General features: G+C 40.6%; 1 protein-coding gene across 1 annotated transcript in view; it reads left to right on the top strand.

The window, feature by feature from the left end:
- LOC102432831 (poly [ADP-ribose] polymerase 14-like) overlaps positions 1-16,766 on the top strand; it is a 54,912-nt gene that overhangs the window by 29,445 nt on the left and 8,701 nt on the right. Inside the window, exons 9-13 of the mRNA XM_006107659.3 lie at positions 2,654-2,732; positions 5,657-5,806; positions 6,143-6,205; positions 6,530-6,697; positions 13,613-13,816. Coding sequence (XP_006107721.1) covers positions 2,654-2,732; positions 5,657-5,806; positions 6,143-6,205; positions 6,530-6,697; positions 13,613-13,816 — 664 coding nt within the window. The remainder of the gene's footprint in view (positions 1-2,653; positions 2,733-5,656; positions 5,807-6,142; positions 6,206-6,529; positions 6,698-13,612; positions 13,817-16,766) is intronic.

The raw sequence follows: 16,766 nt of genomic DNA, 5'->3' as shown, positions 1-16,766 counted from the left end.
TCTTTCAATCTATAGTATTTTCTTCCATATGAACACAGAAATTTTTATCTATAATAATAAAAGCATAATATGCTAATTAGACTGGACAGCCGAACAACCTTCTGGACATCATTCTGCACGTCCTTCCAGACAAAGCCGAGGTGGTGGGGGCCGAGGCAGGGGCGGTTAGGGGCAATCAGGCAGGCAGGCAGGTGGTTAGGGTGATGGGGAAGGCAGTTGAGCTGATAGGGGTGATCAGGCAGGCGAGCGGTTAGGGGTGATCAGGCAGGCAGACAGAGTGGTTAGGGTGATCAGGCAGGAAGGGAGGCAAGCAGTTAGGAGCCAGCGGTCCTGGATTGAGAGAAGGATGTGCGACTGCCAGTTTAGGCCCGATCCCGCTGGCAGTTGGACATCCCCCCAGGGGTCCCGGATTTTGAGAGGGTGCAGGCTGGGCTGAGGAACACCCCACCCGTGCACTAATTTTGAGCAATGGGCCTCTAGTACATAATATAAAAGCACAGTTGTGGTCCTATAAATAGGAGATTGTCAGGATGAAATACAACTGCAGGATATGGTAAGAATGAACTCAGCACATACCCCCTGGAATTTGGAGATTTGGTACCAGAAGTCAAAGAGAGTTCATGGACCAGATCACATTTGCTGAACATCACCTATGGGTGAGCCGCTGGACTGTACATTATGGGAGAACAAGAGGCATTTAATAAGAGGCCATTATCCCTGCCTCCAAGTCCTTGGAGTCCAGTAGAATAAATGACATTAAATGTTTGAAAAGTTCCATGGTAGTACAAGAATTTAATGATCAGATCAAGGCCAGCAACCCAGCAGATGTTCATGAATCGTTGGACCATTTGAATTTTTAGGTTATCCATTTTTTCCTGGATCTAATACTACCTTTAAGTTCTTACGAAGCAAACAATTCTAATATAAATTCTATTCGGATAACCAAACCACCTGACCAAGATAGTATGGTCCATTTAGTTGGTCTGAATAACTATAGTAATTTCTAGTCAATAAATGCTTTTTGAACAACCCCCCAAGACCCGCATTATACAAGGTGATGTGGATCATGGGATGGGTATGTAGGACATACTTCCCCTCCTGTCAATCATAATTACTCTGGGAGCTAAGATTTATACACATACAATGAACTAAATTAGAGAGAAAGTGCTGAGCGTTTTGAATGGGTGAATAGGGGAGCGAGTCCTCTGACATGGACCTGAACCTTCAACTTTCATTATTGCTGTGCAACCCCAGGCCCTGTTTCCTTTCTTAAAGGCTCAGGTTCCTCTGCAAGTATTCAGGAGAAGGATTAGTCTCTGCAGACACCTTTACTGCCACTGGAAATAGTATTGATTGTCTGTACATGGCTGTGACACTTTTTCACTTAAGACTTTTGAAGACAGTTAAACTTTGGTTATATTTGCACACAAAAAAACAACAAAACTTATTGAGATGTTTAGAGGTAACAAAGGTTACAAAACAGCAGCCCATGGTCTGAACATGGCCTCTAGATATGCTTTATTTGTTCTAGTTTTAAAATTTTTTGAATCAGTTGCTAGTATTTTAAAATCAAACATTTCACACAATACTCCAGATGTCCACTGTGACCTAAAATTTCAAACATTCTGACACATTGGGTATGGGTTTCTGTCTGAACAGTTTGCTGTGGCTGAATGGCAGGTGCTGTATGGTCCTCCAGAGTCACATCCTTCACCTTTACACTTGTAGTTACCTGCCTGGGCTCTGGAGGTCTATGTGTCTGACACCCTCAGTCTATAATCTGTTCCAGTTCTTTTCCTTTATTGTATCAGCCTTTTAGCCAAGATGTTACTTGGTCCTTTTTGTTTTTTACCAACAAAATTCTCTGTTGCTTGTTTACAAAATAGTGATGATTTTGGAGTGTCACAACCAGGCAAAGAAATGGAATTCATAAGTTCATTAAACCTAAAATACAGCCTCTTGCTCCAAAATGCACTACTCCACTAGCCATTCCTCTTTTGGTACAATTAAGAAGTTAAAAACTGAGGTATCTGTGTTCTTGTGATTGTCTTTCTCTTAACACCATATTTTTAACAACTGACAACTTACTTGCTCTTATCGAATATGAAAGAAATACATATTCATTGTAGAAACTTCGAACAATGCAAAATGCAGAAATTATTTTAGTTATATTTCATTCTAGTCTTCTATACATATGTACTTTGCAAAGTGGTGTCATAATAATATAATTAAAGTTAACCTTCTTTCATTTAATAGTGTAAAGTGAGTATTTCCCTATTCCATTAACTACTCTTTGAAAATGCAATTCCCAATGGCTGCTAAATATTTTAACACAGGGATATACTAAAATGTATTTAACCATTTCCCTATTGGATTTTAAACTGTTGTATTTTCTTCTTGATTTTAATAAAAAGCACTTGAATCAATATTTTTGTATTTATATCTTTGTTCCCATTTTGATAATATTCATGGGATGCATTTGTAGAAATAATATGTGTATTTTTATAACTTTAAAAATATATAATGATAGTAACAGTACATTGAGAATTGTTCTCTCATCAATATTTGTGCATGCATGACCATAAGCTGTGATGAATCAAATTTGTCTATCTACTAAGGATTGTAGTAATCAAAACTGTCTTTGTGTTTCCAGGCATTTTCAGATGAATTTGACAAAATAGCTAATGGAAATTTCATCAGTGACAAAATTGCCAAGACTCAGAATACACAAGGTTCAGTAAAGATATAATTTCATTTTTCCTACATTTTTTTTCATTCTTATTTTGTTGTTCTTTTTTGGGGTTCAGAAAAAATACTAAATTAAGAAATCATTTCTAGTTATTAAATGACTACTTAATGATAAGTGAAAGATGGCAGTGACGATTTTTATGAAAAAAATATATTTGTGAGAAAAGAGATATAAAATCATATTCCATACACCCGGGCATGCAAGACACTGGCCACAATTGTGCAATCTTGAGTGGAAGAGTAAGCAATCCAAGTTGAGGGCTTTAAGTAGTGATGAGGCTCGTATTTCCTAAGGATGATGTGACCTGTGTTTTTGGAAATAGACATATTTAAAGAGACAATACCAACCAAATGCTTCTTTGTCAAATTTGCTGTTACATGTTTGGCTTTATCCTATATGGAGTTTTCTGAGGCTTCTTGAATCTCAATATGTATGTCTTCCGTCAAATTTGGGAATTTTTCAGTCATTTATTCAAATTGTTTTCCTGCACTCGTCTCTCATCTTCTCTCAGGGCTCCAATAACATGAAAGTTAGACCTTTAGATAGTGTCCTGCCAGTCCCTAAGGAACTGTTCTTTTTTTCCTTTTAATCTTTTTTTTCAGATTGGATATTTTTTATTGATCTGCATCCGAGTTCACAGATTCATTTCTCTGTCTACTGTTGAGCCTATCCAATGTGTTTTTTAAATGTCAGATATTGTATTTATAAGTGCTAAAATGTCCATTTGATTCTTAATTTATAATTTATATTTCTCTGCAGAGACTCCTATTTTTCCACTCATTCCAAATCATTTCCATTCATTCAAATATATTTAGTTTGACTTCAGGGAGCATATTTATAGTAGACACTTTAAAGTCTTTGATAAGTCCAACATCTGGATCATCTTGACAGAAGCGTTTATATTGAGTATCTTTACCCTTGAGAACTGCTCACATTTTCTTGGTTCTTTGTGTGACAAGCAGTTTGGGATAATAGAATGGTTATTTTCATTATTATGTTGTGACACTTGGGTCTTGTTAAAAATCTGCTGGAAAATGGTAATTGTTTTAGCAGGCAGTCAGTCAGTTAAGTTCATCCTAACAGTCCTGTCTCACCTTCTATGGGAGGCGTTCCCATGTCACTTCAGTTCTCAGAGCCTTTGCTGTGCTGCTTGGGACGGCTCCCCCATGTGGAGCTCCAGGGTGGGCTTAGGATTTATTCCCGTTTGTCACAGAACCGGGGCCCACCTTCTCCAGCTATCCCCTCAGCAGAACTCCCCTCACACTCTTGGCTTGCAAGAGCCCATTTTTGAGGCCTCTCCCCAGAGAGACAGTGTTCTCTTGGAGTTTAAGTTGCCTGTTCTGTTGCCACATAACTTTGTGTGATCTGGGTTGTCCTCGGGCAAAGTGGGGAGAGAGAAGAGAGAGAGAAAAATAACAGGTATTTCCCACACACAGCCATGTACACTTTTCAGACCACAAGGACCCTTTTCCCTGGATCTTCTAGATAGAAATAGAGAACTCTAAGAGCTTTAACTCCCTGTGGTACCACTATGGAGTTCTGCAACTGGGGTCACCTTGGGGTAGGGCCTGGATTTAAAAAAAACAAATCTGGGACTTGTATGCATGCATATAAGCATAAGGGTGGATGCAGACAACAGGGGGTGAGGGTGAGGGCAGGACTGGGGGGGGGCGGGGGGGGATAATGAGGGGATAAGGACACTTTTGTGATACCTTAATTAGTAAAAAATGTATATAATGTAAAAATAAAAGAATATCAGGATAAAAATATTTAACTCAAAAAGAAATATTAAGTATATGTACACAGACATTTTTCCAATGGAAGCTGTGCCAATTTCTAAATAAAGCTCAATTGAATATCAAAAAAAATTATGGGAAATAAGGAAGATCCCTGCCATAATCTTCAGCTCACAGGGCCCCCTTTTCTCAATCCTCTGGTCACAAAGACAGGGATCCTCTGAGAGTTTTGCTACCTGTGCTGTTTGTGCAGTTCCACAAGTAGGGCTACTCTTGTGTCAAAGCAGGGAGAGAAAAGAGGAAAATTTCAAAACTTCCCTCTTTACAGGTTGCCTCTTCAGGTTTTGACTCCCCTTCCCAATCTGCCTGCTGTTGTTTATTTTTCAGTCCTCACTTAGTAGATATTGTATTTGTCCCTTGTTTTAGTTGTAATCAGTTGGAGATGGTCTCACGGGTTGACTTCACCATGGCCAGCACCAGAAGCACACCTTTGATATGTTTTATCTAAATATGTAAATGGCTAAGCTATGGTCTGACTGTCCGACTGATGGCTATGACGTGCAATGACCACTAGGGGGCAGACGCTCAATGCAGGAGCTGCCGAGCTGCCTTGACTTGACAGTGGTGGTTCTCAGGTGATACACCTCTGAACCAGAGAGGAGGGAGCCCGATTCCGGGGTGTGCCACCCGAGAACTGCCCTCTCAATATCCGGGACCCCTTGGGGGATGTGGGAGAGCTGGTTTTGGCTCAATCCCTGCAGTCCAGCCCGAGGGACCCCACCTACCAGAGGGATCCTGCTCATTCCGCAGATGCCCTTCAAGTCACAGTGCTGCCTCAGGTGTGGTCGGCCTGTAAGGGACCTCAGGAGGTTGGCTCCAGGGTATGCCTGGCCCACCTCGCTCAGTCCACCCCGCCAACCACCTTCTAATTAATTTCCTTTCAATGTGCATTAATCCGTGCACCAGGGCACTAGTATTTTATAATGCTTTTTCAGAAACAGACCATCCTTGGGGCTAAGGGTCAGGACCATATTGAAGGCCAGAGATACAGGGTTTGGGATGGAGACGAAGAGAAGTACTGTATGGGAGGGCCACATGTGAGGAGCATGAGACTTAAGTCATTCTTGCTATTGTTAACTTGATTATTAACTCCATTTTTTTTTGTTTTCAGGTTTGTATGGGACTGTTACCAGCCCTGCTTCAGGAGTGCACGAAATGAAAATTGGCCCCATCACCTTCCAGGTGGCCACTGGAGATATTGCTAAAGAAGCGGCAGATGTGATTGTGAATTCAACAACAAAGACATTTGATCACAAAGCAGGTACTTTACTTGTAGGACTGTTGCTACAGTAATGGTCACAGTAGATCCCTTGAAGGAGGGTTTCTATAACGAACTATTCTGCAGCTGCTGTAGCCAAACTGGTTTCTACAACTTTGGCTTAGTAATATGAATTAATAATTTTAAAATTATTTTGACATGGTTTCCTTTATTGGTAAGTTATTTCCTGAATTTTTCTTCTTTTGATAAAAAATGCCCAGGTTGTAAGTTTCCTTTAATAATGGGGAAAGCATTTAGATAATGAGGCAATCATTGTGATCTAAGTGCACTGTACTGATTTTTTATTCATTTTGTAAATATGTTGATGTTCTCATGTAGGGGTCTCCAAAGCAATTTTGGAAAAGGCTGGACAAAATGTGGAAATAGAATGTTCTCGCCTAGGTAAGGCACAATGCTGTTTTTCAGTCATAAAGTGTAAGTGGAAGGCTGAATGTGGGAGGCTGTGGAGAGGGAGACAACATATTAATCTTAAAAATCACACATTTTACTAAACAATTCCACTCACACAGAATTAGAAATGAAGTGAAAAGTGAGATCATGGTTAAAAATAGAAGGTAAGCGAGACAGATTCATCAGAGGTAGTATTTCAGGAGTCTCTTATTGGCGTAAAACGCTTTATTTGCCAAAGCAGACATTTTGCTTTGTAAACAATCAGAGAGTAGGTTCAGCATCTGATTTTGCATCTTTTTATTTTGTGTTTCTTAGCTCAACAGCACAACAATGGTTATATAATTACTGATGGTGGATCTCTGAAGTGCAAGAATATTATTCATGTGGTTGGTGGAGCTGATGTCAAGAGATCAGTTACCTGTGTTTTGCAAGAGTGTGAAAAACTGAATCACTCGACCGTTTGCCTCCCAGCCATTGGGACAGGTTGGTAGCCTCTCAAGGCAAAACTCTTAGGTGTCCCTTTTCCCTTTGATTTCCTGCTGACTTGAATGTAGTTGGTGCTGAGTCTGAGTAAGGGCAGCTTCCTCTCCCCAAGGCAGTCACTGAGGGAATGAGCAAGACATCTGCTCTCTAATATGGAAGGAAAGAGAGAGGAAGGGAAAGGAGCAAAGAGAAAGAATGGCCATCTCCTTCTCTTTTCAGCGGTTCCTTTCTCTTTTTTCCATCTCTTCCATATCCCCCATTATTTAGTACTTATCCTTCTCCTCCATCTTCTCTCCATGGAGAACATCAGTGCATCGCCTCCCACCTCCCTGTAACTGACTCCCAGATGAGCATTGCCAAGCCTCTTCTCTCAGCTCTGGAGCAGTGGCCGTGCAGGTTGGCCTTAGGGCATCTCTGCACAGAAACCTTTCAATCACCTTAACCCAGTGGGTTCTAATGGGTCAGAAACTCAACTCACCACCTTTCTCTTCTCAGCCTACATGCCTCTTTCAAGTTTCCTGTTTTCCTCTAACTATATAATGATTGTATGATTGATTCTCCATATAGAAAGATGTGCTTTGGGTTTATCATTCCTAAGGTTATGCTCTTTGAGCTCTTTTCCCAGGAATCTGAGTTCTATGTATTGATTAGGAATTTTTGCTTGGTCTCCCTTAAGAGAGCTGGTCAGGGGAGGCAAATTCCCTCAGGCTTGAAGTGGAATGGAGCTGACTGGTTCCAGAGAGGGACCACTTGGTCCTGGATTGATCATTCCATTGCTCAGGAATCTAAGTTTGAATGTCTGCACTGGCCTGGTAGGCCCTCCAGAAGTTTAGCCTCAATAAACTCACCCATCCTTGTCACTTTCTGAACCTGCAATTTAGCTGGTTCTCCTTGCTTATCTTCTTTGCCTATCTCTATCACCACCTGAGCTGGTCCTTAGACTAATGGATGGGGACGCTTTCTCCCTTAGTGGTATTTATGAGTTGAGTTTGACTGGGAGGGATGTAGAAGCTTCTGGCCAAAAAGGAAGCCCTCTACCCAGTACCTACAGATATCTGCTATCAGGGAGAGAATGGGTGATCAGTGATTCCTGCCAGCACCTCAAGTTCAATGAAAACTCCAAACCCAATTCACTGTCTTCTCTCCTAGAAAACTTACCTGCTGTTATATCCCTGATTATATCACTTTCTATCTAGAATCCTTGACTGTACCTTCTTTATCACTCCCATGTTTATTAGTTTATTAATTAGTTTGATTAAATGTTTTCTGAGTGACTGCCTTGTGCCAGGCACCGTGCTGAGTCCTGGAGGACAGAAAGATGACTAAGGAAAGGATTCAGTCCACAAGAACCACCTAGCTCATTGTGAGACAGACATGTAAGCAAACAACCGCAGTACTGTGTGCCCATGATACACACATGAAGGTGTGTGGGTGACAAAAGCAGGTACATTGGGTCAGGTACACAGAGCAGGTACACAGGCAGTTGGTCCCTAGGTCCTCCTGACTTTATTTCCTAAATATCTCCTTGCTCTGGTCCCCTTTTTACTTAGCTCTTGTCGTTGCCTAAACTTTTATTATAGCCTCCTATCTAGATGTGGGTTCTCTGCTCCAGTGCCTCCTATGTCCCCCCCGTCCCCGGCATGGTAGGCCCTGCAGACTTATTTTTTCAAAAACAGATCTATTTCCCTGAGCACACCAGGTGAGGTTGCACATATCACACCTGTTACACAGTTCTAGGCTTGCCTTCAGTTTTCCATACTTCACCAATTGAACACCATTTGTCTTTACATATTATATGCCATGTGTCCTAAGTGCCTAGATGAGCATCTAGCTTTTGATGGGACACATTAAATATTTGTTGAAAGTGAGTGACTATATGTAAATACTCCTATTTAAATTCTTCCAAATATCATGAGATAACCACAGCTTTGCAAAGGAGAATTTCCCTCTTTCCCTGCTCATCTAATTAAAAACAAAAGCAAAAAACCTGAACAAACCTTCTTGGTTAGTTTTATGTGGGGTTTGTCTACACTCCCACAATTGTCTACAGAGCCAAGTCACAGAGGTCTACTCTTATTTCTGCAGTGATGGTGGGCACCATTGATGGGGATAAACCTAGTGGGCCCTTAGTCTGTCACACCAGGTTTGTCAGGGGACTTCTCCACTCTTACCTGCCCTTCCCCCACCCAATGTGACAGCTGCTGTTCAGATGGGACTGCTTCCATGGTTTTCCATGAGAATTTTCAAGGAACTTGCCATGATCATACCAAGGCATTAAGCTGAAGGAAAAAAGGTATGGAGCATGCTTAATTAGGAGACGACCTGCTCAGGTGGCAACCTTAAATCCTGCCAGTCAGCTAAAATCTCACCAAGTGTGGGAAGAAAGACTTCCTGGAGGTTCAATGATAATTTCCATGTAAAAAATTATATATAATAACAAAAGCTTAGAGCTCTAGACGTCTTACTAAATTATCTTAGCATAAATCAAGTCCTCAAAGAAAAAGGATACATTGTAAATGAAGCAGGGGGTCCCGCGGGGGTGAGGCCGACGGAGTCCTAAGGAAGCATACCCGACTCTGGAGACCAGGTTCAGTGACGCAGATCCAAGTTTATTGTGTGAGTGCAGCAACATATATAACATTCCAGACCAATCAGAAGTTTACAACATCCATAGGGCAACCAATAGTAGGAAAGATCAGGGTACTATGTAGGGGCTCTAGGGGGTCTGCTCAGGCGGGCGCTGCCACTTCCCGGTGTGCCAAGGAAGCTTGTATAGGCGGAGTGTGCTCACGCCATTGCATCTGCCACAGCACTGAGATAAATCTCCTGAGCTCTTCCTACATCTCCCCCTTCTTTTCTTATTAGCGCCTGCTGGACGTGTATGATCATGGCTTGCTGGGCACTTAGCTTATTGAACATGTTGTATAAACAGCGAAATAATACTATTCCGACGACGAATCCTACTATCATGACTCCCCAAATGAGGAGGTTGGCTGGGTTTAACCAGGAGGTTAGACGGCTGAGGGCATCATTTAAGAAACTAAACTCAATGGGCTTCACTCGGGTATTATTGCATGAGGTGCTAGGTATATCCACCCTTGTCCCGGGGCAGTCCCATTATCTAGAGTCCACTTAAGGAGGTTAGGGCTACTGCTATCAGCCCATACCGTCCCGTTCTATGCCAATGAGACCGGTTCTGCTCCATCACAGGGTAAGCCCACAGAGCAGTTAGACACTTGGACAGCGGGAATTATAGGCTGTTGGCGCTGACAGGCATGAGCATCCCTGGATGAGGTATGGCCGCCCATACATGTTGTGCTCGCGCCTGAGAGTTCGCTGTTATGATGGCACACATTAATAGGAATAATGTCCCTTCTGACGGATTGCCTTCTGGTGCCATGCGTGCAGCTTGGTCCTGTAGGTTCTTGAGGGCCCGTCAGTGCCTTGGTTGCCTCCGCCGTTGGGGCTGGTTGTCCTCTATGGTCAGGTTCTCCATTTCCTCTACTGGGGGTGATGGTGGTGGTGGTGGTCTACGGCTCATCGCTGGTGGTGCAGGGTTTGATGTTATGGGCAGGAATCCATGCGGGATTTTTCTCACCTTCTGGAAAAATACAAGCAAACCCTCTCCCTTGGGTTAAGAGTGGATCGGGGCCCTTTCAAGCCCCAGTTAGTGGATCTCTCCACCGGACCAAGGGGAGAGGTGTTGGTACGTCCCTGAGACCTCCCCAATGTTTGAAAATGGGAGGAAGACCGTCGGGGGCAAAATGAAAATAATTAAGAGTTAATAAGGCCTGTTGTAATAGTTGTTGGGGCGTGCCTGTATTTCCCCCTTCTTTTTCTTATTGAATCTGGGTTTTTAGTTCTTTGTTCTGTCCATAAGGCATTGGGTTGGAGCCCCCAGGGGTTGACCCCTTGTGGCTAGAGGGGGCCTGAAGGCAATAGGGGGCCGCAGGTTTTGCATGCCCGTATGAGATGCTTGCAGCTAGAGAGGGTTAAATGAGGAAATAGCTTGTGCAAGCTAGCTGCCTCTATCTCTGGATTGTTTTTCCTCTTGTCTTCATGGCTGGAGCATTCCTGATAATTCCTCTCTGTTGCAGGAATCCACATGACCTTGGATTTGTTTTCTGAAAATATATAAACATATTCTCGACCAAAGGTTAATAAAGGAAACTTTACTTGGGGTTCTATTTATTTTTGCTTAAATGAATTTTCTTTGGCTTATTTTGACACCACGTAGGCTTTTCATGGGTGTCTTGCTGTTAGTATTACAAATGAAAAATTTTTCTAGATGTAAATTAGTTACAGGATATTTTTCCTTACATGGTGTTTTTCCACTATTCCCCCTTTTTTGATTTAATTATTAGGAGAATTTTTGGAAAATTTATAATGCAGTCTAGATAACTTTAAATTTTAATTTTTTAAAAATTATGATTTTATAAAAATATGACTGCTTTAGGTTCATTACATGTTAAGCAATTTTTTCCATGAAATGAAAATTTTGGTTAATACTTCTTGAGCCAATTTTAATTAATTTGAAAACTTGATTACTATTTTACTGTCAAATTTAATACTCTAACAACAATTTTAGTTTACACTGTTAATATTAATGGAAAGGATTATTTTGCATCCTTTGAGAAGGCCCTGAGCATTCCTGGTGTTAGGCTGGATTTCTTAAGTGCCTTCCCAGGGGGCCTTCCACACAGTGGAAGGGATTAAATCCTTTTATGTTCTTAAATTATATCGCTGATAACAATCCTAGTTTCCAAACATTTAAAGAATTAGTTTGTAAGCTTGTTTGAAATAAATGTATAATATGCTGTTATAAAATATTAAAAATTATTAATGAGCTTTTGTTATTTTAAATTATATCTTAAAATTCTACTGCTGTATTTTAAGAAGTATTATATAAAATAACTTGTTTTGCCCTTTCTTAGAGGCAAAAACTCAAGATATATACTTATTAATTTTTATTTGATAAAGCTTTCTATGTGATTTTAAGCACATTAAATTGGCTTTATTAAAAAATTCTTTAAGAAGAGAGAATAAACTTTTGAAAACATTTCAGGGCCCATGAAATGTCCCAAAGTCATTCCTTGGTTATAGTACTTTTTATAATTATTAAGAGATATCAATTAAATTAAAACTGACAAGATTTTTCATTCTATACTTTAGACATTTAGTTACCACAATTATAATTTTTCCCAATTTAATTTAACTAGAACTTTAAACTCTTAGCTGGCAAGTTAAACATTCAGCATTTCTTTAGATTAATAAAAGTAGGTGCTTCCTTTCTTGTGTAATTTTAAGTATATTGTATTAGTCTAATTTAGTATTGGAAGGGTTAAAGAGAAGAAAACTGGACAGAGATAAGTTTGTTTTCCTTCCTAGCTGCTTGGATCCTTGAGACCCGCATACCTTAGATAAGCAAAAACCAATAAAGAACTCTCTCTCCCTGCTCTCCATGGCAACAGCCTCTTTTTTTTTTTTCCTGCATTAACCATTTGGATATCGGGAATATTGTTGCAGATCTGGTGGCATTTGCTGCAGCTGTGGGGTTAACATTCACAGGAAAGAGTCCAGGGGTCTCTAGCCCTAAGGACTTCTTTGTTCTATCCCTTTGGCTACACAAGGATTGATATATCCCCGTCCATGGATTATCATCCGTGTCTTCCACAAAAAGATTACTTGGGGGCTGCTGGGCAGTTAAACTTTTTGTTCGGTCTGCAAGGGGAGCAGGGGGAGCCTCCTGGTGAGACTCCCCTGCTTTCACCTCGCTAGAGGTTTTTTCTGTCTCAGTTTCAGCCTTCCTTGAGCTTTGAGAAACTACTTTTTGCTTGTCGAAAACAGCCCAGGAATCTGCGGGGCAGAGGGCTCTGGAGGGGAATAGGGAGGTAAAGAGTCTTCTGTTCCCCCGCCCGCACCGCCGGTGGCGAGAGCCAGGGGTTAAATACTATTAGGATATCCTAGAGCTTTTGTAGCTCCTTTTCTGTTACCTTTACTCGCCTGCTCTGTAACAACGCATGGAGTGCCCGAGCCTGAGGGGCTCGGGCTGAGGGGGGAAGGGTTCCCATTGTTACAGAGGGGCACTCACCCGACCTGAAGCTTGCCGAGGTCCCTGTGCTTGACGGGGTCCCTGTTCGTGGCGCCAGAATGAAGCAGGGGGTCCCGAAGGGGTGAGGCCAACGGAGTCCTAACGAAGCATGCCCGACTCCGGAGACCAGGTTCAGTGATGCAGATCCAAGTTTATTGTGTGAGTGCAGCAACATATATAACATTCCAGACCAATCAGAAGTTTACAACATCAATAGGGCAACCAATAGTAGGAAAGATCAGGGTACTATGTAGGGGCTCTAGGGGGTCTGCTCAGGCGGGCGCTGCCACTTCCCGGTGTGCCAAGGAAGCTTGTATAGGCGGAGTGTGCTCACGCCATTGCATCTGCCACAGCACTGAGATAAATCTCCTGAGCTCTTCCTACATGTAAAGTCAATTGATGATTAAGCAAAACAAAAATTGTTGTCTTTAAAGAGCATGATAATTCAATATGTATTAGTATCTTTTACTTTGGATGTTTTGAGAACACTAGTGAGCCAAGAAAGATTAACTGTGCTTGGTAACACAGAGAAACACAATGAGCTGGACTCCGCTAAATAGAGCAAATATGAACATCAGACATCAAAAGTTAGATTTCCTTTTTTTCATTGTTGGGCTGTTGGCTTCTTGACATCCTGGAACAAGAACTCTCCACTGATTCTAGTGCTTCAAAAGCGTTTGCTGGTGGATTGTTAGAAAATTATATGGTGGTGAAAAATTTGGGGTGTGTGGATGCATTCTCTGAGAATTGGAATCCCTAATTAATTCCTCAGCCTTCTCCAATTGTGTCTTTATTTTTCTAGTCATTTTTATTTGCCTTTCTAGGACAAGCTCAACAAAACCCAGATAAGGTTGCTGAAGCCATAATGGATGCCATTGAAGACTTTATCCAGAAAGGACTAGTCCAGTCTGTGAAAAAAGTTAAAGTTGTTATCTTTCAGCCTCAAATAATGGATGTATTTTGTGCCAACATGAAAAAAAGAGAAGGCTCTCAGGCTCCCTCACAGTCTATAATATCTAAAATTGCATGTGAGTTGTTGATTTTTATGAAATGCATGTTCCTAATGTTGAGGTCATATGAGAAATAGCTAAAATTGTACAGTATTTTTTGTGGTAGTTTATTAGCTTCCCCTGGTTGTATTGATATATAATTGATATATGTCACTGTTTAAGGTGTATTGCATAATGGTTTGATTTTACATATGTTACTGCAATATGTTTAGTTAGTTTCCATCATCTCATACATGTCTTAAACAGAGAAAGCAAAATGATTTTATTTCCTTGTGATGAGAACTCTTAGAATTAACAGCTTTCATATATATCATACAGGTGTGTTAAGTATAGTCATCATTGTGTACATTATATCCTTGGTCATTATTTATCTTGTAACTGGAAGTTTGCACATTTGACCTCTTTTTTTAATTTTCCCTTCCCCCAACCCACCTATGGTAACCACAAATGTGATCTCTTTTTTTTCTATGAGTGTGAGTTGTTTTTTTTTAGCTTTTTTAGTGAAATTTCTAAAAATATATATATTTTTATTGATTTCAGAGAGGAAGGGAGAGGGAGAGAGAGAGAGATAGAAACATCCATGATGAGAGAGAATCATGGATCGGCTGCCTCCTGCACGCCCCCTACTGGGTTCGAGCCCACAACCTGGGCATGTGCCCTTGACCAGAATTGAACCCAGGACCCTTGCGTCCTCAGGCCAATGATCCATTCACTGAGCCAAAACGGCTAGGGCTGTAAGTGAGATCTTATGGTATTTGTCTTTTTCTCTCTGCCTTGAATCAGCTAATCGTTAATGAACTATCAGAAAGAAAAATTAAGAAAACAATCCCATTTACAATTTTATCAAAAAGAATAAAATATGTAGGAATAAATTTAACCAAGAAGGTAAAACTGATAAGGCACTGATAAAAGAAATTGAAGAAGACAAAATAAATGCAAAGATATTATGTGCTCACGTATCATAAGAATGAACATTGTTAAACTATCCATTCTTCCTAAAGCAATCTACAGATTCAGTGCAATCCCTATCAAAATTTCAATGGATTTTTCTCAGAAACACAAAAACAATTGTAAAGTTTATATATAACCACAAAATACCCCAAATAGCAAAAGCAATTTGAGAAAGAATAAAAAAGGTAGAGGCATCACAATTCCTGATTTGAAAGTATACTACAGAGCTACAGTAATCAAAACAGTAGGGTATTGGTGTAAAAACAGAAGCATAGATCAATGGAAGAGAATAGAGAGCCCAGAAAGAAACCCATGCATATATGGTCAATTAATTGATAACAAAAGAGCCAAGAATATACAATGGGAGAAGGGTAGTTTCATTAATAAATAGTGTTGGGCACCTACTTAAGTAGCACATATCTATATAAATAAAAGTCTAAGTGACTGATACGACTGGTTGACTGAATGACTGGTTGACCAGTCACTATGTTAATCAGCTTAACAATAACCCACAACCGTCGGACCAACTGACCAGTCACTATGACACACATTGACCACCAGGGGAGATGCTCAACACAGGAACTGCCCCTTGGTGGTCAGTGCGCTCCCAAGACCAACCTCCTGCGGTCCCTCCCCCATGGAGGCCAGCCCAGATTGGCCCTGATCAGGACTGGGTGAGAAGGTCAGGCCAAGGCACCCCACCTGTGCATGAATTTGTGCATCGAGCCTCTAGTGATAAAATAAATGGTGTTGGGAAAACTGGACAGCCATGCAAAAGAATGAAACTGGCCACTATCTTACACCATACACAAAAATCCACTCAAAATAGATTAAAGACTTGAATGTAAGACCTGAAACCATAAAACGTCTAAAACAAAACATAAGGGATAAGCTTATTAACATCAGTCTTGACAATAATTTTTTGGATTTGACACCAAAATCACACACAGCAAAAACAAAAATAAACAAGTGGGAATATATCAAACAAAAAAGCTTCTGTAGAGCAAAGAAAACCATCAATATTTTTCTGATTGAGAGAAAATATTTGCAAGTCATATACCTGATTAGGGGTTAATATAAAAAAATATAAAGAACTCATACAACTCAATAGAAAAAACCCAAACAATACAATTTAAAAATGCACAGAGGATATGAATAGACATATTTTTTCCAAAGATGATATACAAATGGCCAACAGGTACATGAAAAGGTGCTTAGCATCACTAATCATCAGGGAAATGCAAATGAAAATAATAATGAGCTATCACTTCACACATATTAGAATGCTATTATGGAAAAGACAAAAAATAAGTGTTGACAAAAATGTGGAGAAAACGGAATCCTTGTGCACTGGGAATGTAAACTGGTACAGCCACTATGGGAAATAGTAGAAGTTTTCTAAAAAAATTAAAAATATAACTAACACATGATCCAGTAGGTACACTTCTGGGTATTTATCTGAAGGAAATGAATCATTATCTCTAAAAGATATCTGCTGCCCCATATTTTATTGAAGCAGTATTGAGATAGCCAAGACATGGAAACAACAACATTGGCAAAATAAATGGATAAAGATGTGATATATACAGGATGGGGCAAAAGTAGGTTTATAGTTATGAGTATGTGAAACTTAGTTTATTCTTGTATAACTGCTTATAAATTATTGTATTACTAGAGGCCAGGTGCACGAATTCATGCACAGGTGGAGTCCCTCGGCCTGGCCAGCGATTGGGGCCGAGGGAGTTTGGCTGGTCATGGCAGCTTGGCTGTGGAAGCACACTGACCCCTGATGGTCAGTGCATGCCATAGCTACGGGCTGGTCATCTGGTTGTAACAGTCCCTTAGGCTTTTATATGTATAGATTTTCCATATGGACAACTGTAAACCTACTTTTGCATAATCCTGCATAGACAATGGAATATTATTCAGTCATAAAAAAGGAAATCCTGTCATTTGCACCAACATGGATGGACCTTGAGGGCATTATGCTAAATGAAATGTCAGACAGAGAAAGACA

Source organism: Myotis lucifugus, unplaced genomic scaffold (genome assembly GCF_000147115.1).
Source record: "Myotis lucifugus unplaced genomic scaffold, Myoluc2.0 scaffold_1325, whole genome shotgun sequence".
Classification (NCBI taxonomy): Eukaryota; Metazoa; Chordata; class Mammalia; order Chiroptera; family Vespertilionidae; genus Myotis; species Myotis lucifugus.
This window is presented reverse-complemented; position numbering and strand designations above follow the sequence as displayed.